General features: G+C 40.7%; 1 protein-coding gene across 2 annotated transcripts; it reads right to left on the bottom strand.

Moving 5' to 3' along the window:
* Positions 1–933: 933 nt before the first annotated feature.
* Positions 934–6015, bottom strand: LOC129863236 (zinc finger protein Gfi-1b-like). 2 transcript variants are annotated; one of them, XM_055935146.1, is made up of 8 exons: positions 5836–6015; positions 5584–5627; positions 5095–5201; positions 3120–3290; positions 2728–2957; positions 2420–2557; positions 2054–2219; positions 934–1543 (listed from the first exon to the last, which is right to left on the bottom strand). In XM_055935146.1, exons 3-8 carry the CDS (start codon positions 5192–5194, stop codon positions 1365–1367), a joined length of 984 nt encoding a protein of 327 aa, XP_055791121.1. In that variant the 5' UTR covers positions 5195–5201; positions 5584–5627; positions 5836–6015; the 3' UTR covers positions 934–1364. The 2 variants fall into 2 exon arrangements, with proteins under 2 accessions (XP_055791121.1, XP_055791122.1); XM_055935147.1 differs by lacking the exon at positions 5584–5627.
* Between the last annotated feature and the right edge of the window lie 6740 nt (positions 6016–12755).

Below are 12755 nucleotides of genomic sequence, written 5' to 3'. Positions count from 1 at the left end.
GAACAATAAATTATTAACATTTGATCAGATCTGGCAGCCTTTCCTCTCTTACTTGGACCATTCGGCGCTGTGAATTTGTACTTTTTAACGCACTCTCCATTGTAATATTTGAATCCACCTTTGGGCAGCACGTGCTGGCACCGCCACCCGAGCAGCGGGGAGGGGTATAAGGGGAAGGGATAAAGGGGGGGGTGACACCCACCCTCTTTCTTTCTACCTGTCCCTGTTTTGTATGTCTTGTTTTGTAATAATTGTTTTGTACCCAGAACTCTGGATCTTTTTATTTCTGTCTGCTCTTTTATGTTTAGTTAAAAATTGTATACCTACCTTTCATACCTATACACCATTCCTGTGTGTGTTCAATAAAAAATATTTGAACGAGATTTTGGAAGGATTGGGGAGATTGATCCTCCCTCTCTGCTCTTTGGTGGGCAGTCCATTCCTCTGTGTGACATTTGAAAGCCTGGAGGACTTGAGATTTGCATGGTTTTCCAGGTATAGATTTGAATTATCTCTGACTGGTCATGCTAGAGATTTCAGCCCCAGACAACATGAGCTCAGCCTTGCACAGGACTGCTACAGAGCCAGTTGGAAGACAGTCTGCATGCAACCTGCGCCATGAGTAAACGGTCACACATAAAGGCTTACCATGAGCCATCTCATCTTACTAAGCTAACATGCTGCTTGTATTTGACCTTTTGACTGTTTTTTCCCCTCTTCTTCACAATGTTTGTCAACTTGTCACATGACAGTGAATGCATGATTATGTTAAATATGGGCGGAGTGTGAGTTGTCTTTTCTCCGCAAACCACAATGATTACGAGGATTATAATAAAATCTCACCATTATTTGGAGAGCATTTGTTCATTCATACCATTGCTTCCTTTTATTTGACATAAGATTAATTTATTACTATAGTATGAATGGCAAACAAACTCTTTGTGTACATATAAAGCTTTTTCTTAAATACATTATGCAACAAAATCATGAGACCTATCTCTCTTCACATTTGACTTTAAAGGCCTCTGTCATAAGTATACAACATAATGCACCCAAAGGATTTCAGTTGAATTAGATTTTATTCCAAAGGGCTGCTCCTCCTTAAGTGATAGCAAATACTTTATGAAAAAAGTATATTCATAATTTGCCTTGTCTAAAGTCTGATTGACTTAAAAATGCCTTTTCACAAGAAGGATAAGATTCAATACGATATGTGTAAAACAAAATGATTGTGTCCATAGTGGCCATTTTGTGTCATGATGCTCACCACTAAGGGACATGTTTGGTCGTTCTTTCTCTTTCTTTGCTATGTTGTTTTGTTTTTACTCTTTCCTCTTCTTCTCTATCCATTGTTCTCAACCTCGTCACTTCAGGCCATGCTGGCTCTCATGGTGTCTGCGGAGGTCCACCTTGCGTTGGAAGCCCTTGACACAGATCTCACAGCCAAAGGGCTTAAAGCCTGTGTGTTTACGACTGTGTGTGATGAGGTTGGAGCTCTGGCTAAATGCCTTGCCACACACCTGGCATTTGTGGGGCTTCTCACCTAAATAGACACATACAAAGACATGTTTAAACAGTGGCATTATCAAATCTATCAGAATCAAATATCACAGTTTCATTTTGTATTGATGCTCTTGCTGTACAAGTATAAAAAGTATGAAAACGGATAACATGTAACGCATGAGGTATATCTGTGCTGTAAAGTCAGTATCAGTGACTGGGAGGAAAGAATCGTGCCATTGTTAAGATTTGTCAAACATTCATTGGAGACATATTCCACCTGCACAGAGTTCATTTCACAGAGGCCTTGGCAAAGTAGGAAAACCAGATATGCAAATCAGATGGACATTTGTTTAAGTTTATTTTTCTGATTCATCAGCAGTTATATTACTCTAGGAAACAATTCATGTTAACAGCACCTAGAAAGCAGAGAACTACAGTGTGAGGCAATCACTAACGTTGCTTTTTTTAGTTTTCTGAGAAATTACAATACAATCAAATCAGTGGTTGGAACCCTAACTTTGGTGCTCTGTGGATGCTCTTCTCTCCTCACCTGTGTGGATGTAGGTGTGTTTCTTCATGTCCGACTTCTGGTGGAACCTCTTTCCACAGTACTGACAGGGGTAGGGCCTGGTGTCGGAGTGGATGAGTAGATGGGTGGAGAGGGTGGAAGAGCGCTTGAATGTCTTTCCACACATCTTGCATTCAAAACTTCTTTCCTTTGTTTAAGGAAACATGTACTTAATTTATCATCTCATCTCAAATATCATTGTCATGAAAGTATTTTCGTTAGGCTACTTTTCTATAGAAGTATACACATAATTTAGGTCAATTTGGACAATGTGCCAGATTACACATCTCTGGTTGTCTGTCTTGTCTCCTTAACCATCTCCAACAGGACACTGTGCATTGTGGGTACCTGTGAGTGAACGTTCATGTGTTGCTCCAGACTGACAGCATGGCCAAAGGTTTTCCTGCAGATGCTGCAGCCGAATGGTCTGGTCCCGCTGTGGGAGCGTCTGACATGCACCTCCAAACCATGAGGGGTTGAGAACACCTGCCGTGGCAGAGGAGGACAGGGCTAGGAGGAGCTTTTCATGAAGTCACAATGTCAATGTGTAGTCTTTTAAACAAGTGTTCTGGCAGTCTAATTCTGTATAGGCCCATTAGTTATTGTCAGTTACACAGTGTAAAGAGAAAGCTATGACACCACTCCTGCATATGTACCTTGTCACAGGTGATGCAGTGATAAGTTCCCGAGGTGTGGTAGTAGTGTGTGCTGCAGTCCAGAGGTTGCTGGGGCTCAGGGCTGTGGCTGACTTTAGCCCCAAATAGGCTCCTGGAGTGCTGCAGGAGGGAGGGGAGGAAGCCCATCGTACAAAGGTCATAGGGCGCAGGTACAGAGTCCCAGGTGTAGGAGGGCTTGTAGTATGCAGGGAGCTCTGCCATGTGAGCCTCTGAGGGTAGAAGTAATAAGAAAATTGACTCAATGAACACTTCCTCTGAAAAAACCTGAATCATATATTGTCCCATTTAGGACCAATAAGGTTCTATTATATTCTATTCCCAACGATTTTTGTCTCTTCACAATATCCCAGCCCAGTTGGAGGGTCTCTCACCTGATAAGTAGTATGGTGGTGGAGCAGGGGTAACAGGGTGTCCTGTTGGGTCAGGGTGAAAGGGGACTGGCCGTTCAGGCTCCTGTTCATTTTTCATGTAAGAATAGGTGTCAGGATGAGTGGGCTGACTCAGTGACTGAGGCCTGACTGGAGACTCTGGACTCTTTGGTTCTGACAAGATCAAATCAAATAGAATGTTTTTTGTCACATGGACCGAATACAACAGGTATGGAGCCCTTTTCCAACAATGGAGAGTTAAAGTAGTAAAATATAGTAAAGTAAAGTAATAAAATATATTTTTTTATATGAGAAAGGTTTATCTGTGAAAATGTACATAAATGTACAGGTAACTGCGAAAATAAAGAAAACACTTGAGTAAATGATGGATAGAAGGTATATTAAAAGCAGGTTCTTCCACACAGATGTGGCTGTGGTTCCGGAGTTAATTGAGCAATTAAAACATCCCATTATGCTAAGGTTCATGTATAAAAATTCCCAGCTTCCCATTATGTTGGCTATCATGGCTAGAAGAAGACATCTCAGTGGTCATGTCCTAATACCCATACTAGCGTACTAAATAGTATGCAAAAAAACAATTTTTTTATAGTGTGCGAAATTTAGAAAATAGTATTCCCAATGCATCATCTAATGCACGATTGCGTTGACTCCCGCCATTCGTTTATTTTGGTACAGTGCATCAATTTATCTGATTATCAGCTGTTGTCAAACTGTTGAGTTGGAAAAGACAAGTGAATTAAATTAGATCAAACACCGAAATGAGTATGCAGTTTAAGTATGTACACTGAACTAAAATATAAACGCAGCATGTAAAGTGTTGGTCCCATTCTGATTGGTGGGGCCTGGCTCCCCAGTGGGTGGGCCTGGCTGTCAAGTGGGTGGACCTAAGCCCTCCCAGGCCCACCCATGGCTGCAGTCATGTGAAATCCATAGATTAGGGCCTAATAAATGTATTTCAATGAACTGATTTCCTTATATGAACTGTAACTCAGTAAAACATTTGAAAATGTTGCATGCTGCGTTTATATTTTTCTTCAGTATAGTACACTAGTATGGGTATTCGGACACGGCAAGTGATTTTGAAACAGGGGTCTCAAAGGGTTTAAAGTGTGTGTGTGTGTGTGTGTGTGTGTGTGTGTCACCAGATCTCAAGCTAATTGAACACTATGGGAGATTCTGAAGTGGTGCCTGAGACATAGTTTTCCACCACCAACAAAACACAAAATGATGGTATTTATCGTGAAAGAATGGTGTCGCATCCCTCCAATAGAGATCCAGACACGTGTATCACAATCTATATCAAGGCGCATTGAAGCTGTTCTGGCGGTTCGTGGTGGCCCAACACCCTATTAAAACGCTTTATGTTGTGTTTCCTTTATTTTGGCAGTTACCTGTACAGTGCATACTCTGACGGCTATTCTTCAGAATAATTTCTCTTTTGCATATCCGTGAAACCAGCCCTAACCGCTCAGGTTCAATAGGCGAATTCCTATAAATTCAAAGAATTCAGTGAATTGTGAACGCATTGACAAATCTGACCATCAATAACAGTCGGAGCATATTTCCGTTGCTTTGGACGATACTTCGTCTAATAGTTCAACAGGTGTTGCCTCTGTCCTCAATTGTATTTATTTTCTATGATGATGTTTAACATACATTTATAAAAGTCCCACTGCATGCTGCAACTCATCATTATGGTTTCACTTTCCTCAAGTCAAATAAATGTCATTTGTTTTTCATTTTTTTGCAATAGCCTATAGTGGTGCAGATAGAAAAAATACTGATGTCTGTAATGCACAGGGGTGTGAATAAAGGAAATGTAAACTTGTCATTGTCAATTGATGAATTATAAACTGTGGCAATGCATGAAATAACTGGCAAATCATTATACACTTCTCATAATACACTTGTAAAAGTATTGATGAGTCTCCATGATAATCTTGGCATTCTAACTAACCTGTAAATGCAGGGTCCCTCGATTCGGCTTCATCTTCGTGAGATTGGTGCACATTGTAAGATGTGCACCTCTTGTTTTTCACCAAAAAGGATCGTGGCATGACAACGCTGTTGGAAAAAATAATTATGGCAAATGCTTATAGGCATCTCAAAATATTTGAGGTATTATGGAGGCCTAGGCCTAACATGTTATAATGCAGTTTACGAGTCTATGAACTTTCAAAATGTTTAGGTGGGCTGATATAACATTTTTGAAGGAGTGAGTTTGAGCGAGGGAAACAATGGGCTAAATAAATTATTATATATTTAGGTAGGTTGTTTGACTTTATGCTAACACTGATGTCTTAAATGTAGGCTAAATAAACTGTTGTCCTACATGAATTGTACAGTTAAAATAACCAACCCATACCAACTAATTCCCAGAATATGCCACAAATAAATATGCTGTCAAGTCCAATACAATAGAATGATCAATCAGTATTTGAGTTACCTATTTAAGTATGTAGGCTTTTCATGAAATAACGCTGTAAAAGACTGAAAAAAAAGCAGATGATAGGCTTGTGATGTTTAAAATAATAATAATACATTACTGACTTGGATCGGCTAATTGTAAAATGCATAAATGTATTTATAACCTAAATTAATCTATCGTAATTTTCTTTATTCGAATTATCAATAGACATTTACATAAATTATGCTACAGGAAAAATTCGTTATAATAACATGCACTTGTTGCACTTACCGTTAGTTTATAACAAGTAGGCTTGGTAGGATAGTTGTCATATTACTGTATATTACTGTATATTACTGTATATTGGCAATGCTTACTTATTAAAACAATATCCAATAAGTCGAAGTAAAAATATTTCCTAAAATCCTTTCGCAAAACTCAGAATCCAAACCACTGTAAAACATTGCACTTTTTGCTCTTTTCTTTTGCTCCCCTCCCTGATTTTCAATCAGATAGTGTTGTGTTGGAATCTGACTGTGGTTTCAACCAATGAGAGCGCCAACTCGCAGGTGGCAATTTGCGTAGAAAAAAACATATATGAATGTTGACACAGCTCCTCGAACTGTTACAAACGATTTTACGTTTCAAACAGTTCACAAATAAATTGAAATAATTATTGAACATCATGTCTCTCACGTGATTATATTTTGTTTGGCATATAATGGTTTTCAAATTGGAAGGAACAAAGGTAATTTCACCAAGTACAGAATACTTTACAACTATTAAAATCGATTAGAGAAACAAAAAGAAATCCAATCCAAAAGTTTCACTCATTAGCCTACAACTTGTAATATTTGATTTACAAGATTTACAGTAGTCGTTACATTCTCTGTGTTGTGTAAATAAAATTGCCAATACATAGTCTTGGGTGATTTAAGATTTAAATAAGCAAACTAGACACCAGCTCCTCCATAGATACACACACCAAACCAGTCTCCGATTATTCATGTTTACACAGTCTTGTTTGCACTGGACTGTATTTTGTGTACCTGTCCATCAGTTACTGACATAGCCTAGATTTTGTTTTCTCATAACTTTTGTCAGACAGTAGGTCTACTCTATCCAAACTGTCATACATATGTATCTTAATGGATCAGTGCGTTGAAAATAATGAAAATATTATTTTGAATAAAACAAATACAAAGAAGTTATTTTGTGTTACAATAACAGTAAAACAATGAATGTCATCTTTGTAAACTACACTAATATACTGAATCTTGCCAAGACGAGTATTTAAGTGCATGAACTCACACCGTAATGAAGTGTAGAGGCACACTTGCGACATCACGTGGCAGTTTCTCGTCAATACATTTTTCTCATGCAGGACCCTCACATAGAGAATTACACAGATATCATGTTTGTTTTTGTCCCACTCGGGCGTCTGTGAGCGCACGGGGAGCGCCATTGAGGGAGTCTCCTTGTCGAAGTAGTCAATTTTCTACTACTCAGTTGGCAAATAAACTGAAAGAGTGCCTAGTGTTTGCTGGCTAGTATAATTAATTGGCTGACCCGGATGACCCGGATGGAATCATGACCCGGATGGAATCATGTGATCCTGCCTTAACCCAAAGGAAGTCCCACCCAGTTGACTACTTTAAAATGCTTGAAGCCCTCAATGGCGACGTCCATGCCAGAATAGGTTTTATCCATCTGAAGTCCTCTATCTAACTCTATAGAGCAGGGGTGTCAAACTCATTCCACGGAGGGCCTTGTGTCTGCAGGTTTTTGGTCTTTCCTTTCAATAAAGCCCTAGACAACCAGGTGTGGGGAGTTCCTAACTAATTAGTGATGTTAATTCATCAATCAAGTACAAGGGTGGAGCGAAAACCCGCAGACACTCGGCCCTCCGTGGAATGAGTTTGACACCTGTGCTATAGAGCCTTCACAAGTCTCTAGTCTAGCGTCTAGATCACCAGTGGTGGTAGTTTGTTAGCTTTCATTCTTGAAAGAACAGCCAGCTGCCACCCGATATAAGCCCAGGCAGGGTAAATGCACTCTGCGAATACCCGATAGAGATCAAGGTTTAATTAGAGCAACCACTCAACTTCAGGGGACAAATTAAATATAAGGAGAAATAACATCAGCAGAGCTATGGCACCAAACTCTAGACTGAAGAGCTATCCCAGGAACCCCTGCTATTTATACCCAAAGCAACAGTTCAAGTTCAAGATTGATAATTAATCATATATGATATATGTGGAATACACAGTGCAACGAAATTCTTACCTGCATCTTTACCTCTTGACAATGCAATAACAGTAGAATAGTAGGCTAATTAAGTGAATAAAAGAGTACAAAAAATGTAAGCTCAATGGATAGAAATAGGATTAAAAGGAGCTAAAATATAATACAAGAAGGCACTCAAACGAATTGAAGTAAGATATTTACACGTGCCGGGGAATTGTGTAATAGATTGTGCAATATTAAATAGACATAGTGTTGTAAAATAAATAGGTGTCCAGTTGCAGCATTCATGTGGTGTGTTGTGTTCGTGCTTATGTGTGAGGGAGTGCATGTGTGTAAAATGCAGGGAGTCAGTGCAAGAGACTGTTGTGCCTGTGGTCAGTCCCGGTTCAACAGCATCCGCTATCAAAATAAAAGTCATCCAATTACGGCCCCACAGTAGAAATGTACCTAAGATGATGATAATAATAATTTGGGGGGTGCTTACATTTGTCCTGTTACACGTAATTGTGTAGTGGAAATGTCTAACCCAACTCCCCCAGAGATACCCACAGAGAGTGGGGTCACAGCCAGGGTCCCCATTGTCCACCGCCCCTGGAGCAATTGGGGTTGAATGCCTTGCTCAAGGGCACAGTGGCAGATTTTTGTCAGCTTGTCAGGACCCGGATTTGAACCAGCAACCTTTTGGTTACTTGCTCAAGAAAATGTTTGCGGTTGCTTATGTTTTTCCTATATCACACATATATGTATTATACATATCCCAGTGGGGTCAAAGCCAGGGTCTACCTGAAGCAATTTGGGTTAAGTGCGTTGCTCAAAGGGCCAAGAGCAGCTCAATAGATTTTTCACCTTGTCAGCTAGGATATTGCAAACTAGCAACCTTTCGATCACTGGCCCAACACTCTAACTGATAGGCTACCTATCGTCTCATACTGCCATTGTTCGTTCCATAACACGTGTGGACTGCAGCAACTCTAATAGGTTAACAGGACTGTGTATTTTATCTCTTGCCTACTTTGCACTTTTCAGGACACAATTTAGTTAATAAAATGAAGTGTTTATAAAAAGCTAATAGAAAGAGGCTAGAAAGAGGGGAGGCATGGTTTACGGGTGGTTGGTAGCCTAGTGGTTAGAGCGTTGTGCCAGTAACAGAAAGGTACCTGGATCGAATCCCAGAGCTGACAATATAAAAATCTGTCCTTCTACCCCTGAACAAGGCAGTTAACCCACTGTTCTCTGGTAGGCTGTCATTGTAAATAAGAATTTGTTCTTAACTGACTTGCCTAGTTTTATATAAACATAAAACCATGTCTTCTCTCTTTCCAGCAATTTTTTAGGTTGTGCAATAGGGGACCCTGTGTGAAATAGATTGGGAACTCCTGAATTAGATTGATGTTCACAAATCTTTCTTAATCATATCTGTAGTAACGGTAGTCAAGGAAATCATATTGATGGGCCCCAAAAAGTAGTTCAACTGCTTTGAGTGGAATGCTTGGTTTATGTTGGGTAATGTTTGATCTGTATAAATATGCCTAAGTAGGCTAATAGCACCATCAGCTAACATTTTGAAAATATTTCTGTGTTGCATATTTCAATTTGTGAGGTGAGAATGGGATATGATATTGGAGTTATTCAATATAGTGCTACAGATAACTCTTAATGCGTCCATTCTGTTGAGCGCATGCGCTCACTACCTGAGTCACGCGAAAACGCATTACATATAAACTCATCCCTCCACCTGAGAAAAACAATGCTTAATTTCTCGTAGAGTGAGGAAATTAGTAGTTTGGTGCACTAAAATATGATTACAGCAGAATGGAAAAATTTGAATAAGCGTAGCTGTAGCGTTATTTAGATAAATAGACTAGGCAGTGTGCAACTGCAGAGTCTGAATGTCTCAGGGATTACTTTGCGTGCGAGTCAGCGGAGGCTGCTTGCAGAGGAAGGGGCTGTGAGGTGTTCAAGATGGCGGCGCCCTGTGGAGTGCAGCGACTCTGACAGGTAAACAGGTCCATGTATTAAGGTACTTAAATATATAATGGTGAATTTCAGATGTTAAAATGTCATTAATATAAGGCGTGGGCATTATTATGTGTTTCTGATGCTCTTTCATGACTGCCAAATGCATGTTTTGTTTCCCTTCGCCGTAGCTGTTTATAATGACTTGTTTGTTTGGACTGTCAGCTAACGTTCATTCTATTTCTGTAGACGCTGACAATAATGGTTTGAGTCATAGCTAGCTAGCTACTTTCATGACCATGCATCTGTTGAAATAGTTTTCAGCTTGCCAAGATTAACTAATGTAAAATACTCGGATACAACAAACCGAGCCCTGCCCATTGTTCCTCCTGAGTTGTTTACGACAGTAAGTGGTCGTTCCAGATAACGTTAGCTAGCTACAGTAGTCTGCATGCTGGCGACACATCTAGCTGGCGTTTAGCCAATAATTCTCAACTCCTCCATACTGTAGTTGAGAATTCTTGGCTAGTTTGCGTTTGACTGCATAGTGATTTTTACATGGTCAGTTACAGGTGAATGATGTAACGTTCGCTAGCTAGCTATATTTGTTGTATTCAGCTGCAAGTTCTTGCAATCTTGCAGCTACTTTCTGTATCACATTTTGAGCAAATCTTGAGGCGTAGGCGTCATAGGTACTAATTTACCTAGCTAACGTTATATCTCGTTTTATTTGATATTACAGGTACAGTACATTCCTACTTGTAGGCATATTCTGTTGTATAACTAGATGGCCATAGGTAATTCATCACATGCAACCGTAAATAAAAAGGAGTAACATAACATTATCTTGTATTTGCTACCTAGCTACTGTACTACTATAAATTATGATACAAGTTGCATTACTAGGCTAGATAGGGTGTCCCTTTGCAGTTGGCTATTTAGTGCAATAGACTAACTCATTATCCTCCCTCCTGAGCACTAGCATCGAATAGTCCCTGCGATATGCTACTTTTCAGGCAAGTCAGGAACCAATATACACAGTCAGTTAGGAAAGCGAAGGCAATCTTTTTCAAACATCCTGCAGCACTAGTTGCAAAAAGTTTTGGGACACTAAAGTCCACCCCTGCATCAACTGGCCCAAACCCCCCCTGCTTCTCCTTCACCCAAAAATCCAGACAGCTGATGTTCTAAGAAAGCTGCAAAACCTGGACCAGTACAACTTAGCTGGGCTAAACAATCTGGAAAATTATCCGCTGCCATTGTTGAAACCCCTATTACTGGTCTGTTCATCCTCTCTTTCGTATCGTCTGAGATTCCTAAAGATTGGAAAGCGGCGGTTATCCCCCTCTTCAAAGGGGGAGACACTCTAGACCCAAACTGTTACAGACCTGTATCTATCCTACCCTGCCTTTCTAAAGCCTTTGAAAGCCAAGTGAACAAACAGATCAATGACCATTTCGAATCCCACCGTACCTTCTCCGCTATGCAAATCCGGTTTCCGAGCTGGTCACGGGTGCACCTCAGCCACCCTCAAGGTCCTAAACGATATCATAACTGCCATCGATAGAAGATAGTACTGTGCAGCCGTCTTCATCGACCTGGCCAAGGCTTTCGACTCGGGTCAATCAGCATATTCTTATCGGCAGACTCAACAACCGTGGTTTCTCTGACTGCCTTGCCTGGTTCACTAACTACTTCTCTGATAGAGTTTAGTGTGTCAAATCGGAGGGCCTATTGTCCGGACCTCTGGCAGTCTCTGGGGGTGCCACAGGGTTCAATTCTCAGGCTGACTCTTTTCTCTGTATATATCAATGATGTCGCTCTTGCTGCGGGTGATTCCTTGATCCACCTCTACGCAGAAGACACCATTCTGTATACATTTGGCCCTTCTTTGGACACTGTGTTAATGTGTTAACAAACCGCCAAACAAGCTACAATGCCATACAACACTCCTTCCGTGGCCTCCAACTGCTCTTAAATGCTAGTAAAACGAAATGCATGCTCTTCAAACGATCGCTGCCTCCACCCGCCCGACTAGCATCACTACTCTGGACGGTTCTGACTTAGAATATGTGGACAACTACAAATACCTAGGTGTTTGGCTAGACTTCCCGACTTATGTCCAATCCAAAATTAAATATAGAATCGTCTTCCTATTTCGCAAGAAAGCTTCCTTCACTCATGCTGCCAAACACACCCTCGTAATACTGACTATCCAACCGATCCTTGACTTCAGTGACGTCATTTACAAAATAGCCTCCAACACTCTACTCAACAAATTGGATGCATTCTATCAGTGTCATCCGTTTTGTCACCAAAGCCCCATATACCACCCACCATTGTGACCTGTATGCTCTCGTTGGCTGGTCCTCACTACATATTTGTCGCCAAACCCACTGGCTCCAGGTCATCTTTAAGTCTTTGCTAGGTAAAGCTCCGCCTTATCTCAGCTCACTGGTCACCATAGCAACACCTACCTAGCAGGAGCTCCAGCAGGTATATTGCACTGGTCATCCCCAAAGCCAACACATACTTTGGCCGCCTTTCCTTCCAGTTCTCTGCTGCCAATGACTGGAACGAACTGCAAAAATCACTGAAGTTGGAGACTTCTATTTCCCTCACTAACTTTAAGCGTCAGCTGTCAGCGCAGCTTACCGATCGCTGCAGCTACACAGCCAATCTGTAAATAGCCCATCCAACTACCTACCTCATCCCCATATTTGTTTTAGTTTCTGCTCTTTTGCACACCAGTATTTCTACTTGCACATCCTCATCTGCACATGTCACTCCAGTGTAAATTGTAATTACTTTGCCACTATGGCCTATTTATTGCTTTACCTCCTTACTTCATTTGCACACACTGTATACAGATGTTTCTATTGTGTTATTGACTGTACGTTTGTTTATTCCATGCCTAACTCATGCCTAAAACTGTTGTTTTTGTCGCACTGCTTTGCTTTATCTTGGCCAGGTCGCAGTTGTAAATGAGAACTTGTTCTCAACTGGCC

Source organism: Salvelinus fontinalis, chromosome 10 (assembly GCF_029448725.1).
Source record: "Salvelinus fontinalis isolate EN_2023a chromosome 10, ASM2944872v1, whole genome shotgun sequence".
Classification (NCBI taxonomy): Eukaryota; Metazoa; Chordata; class Actinopteri; order Salmoniformes; family Salmonidae; genus Salvelinus; species Salvelinus fontinalis.
This window is presented reverse-complemented; position numbering and strand designations above follow the sequence as displayed.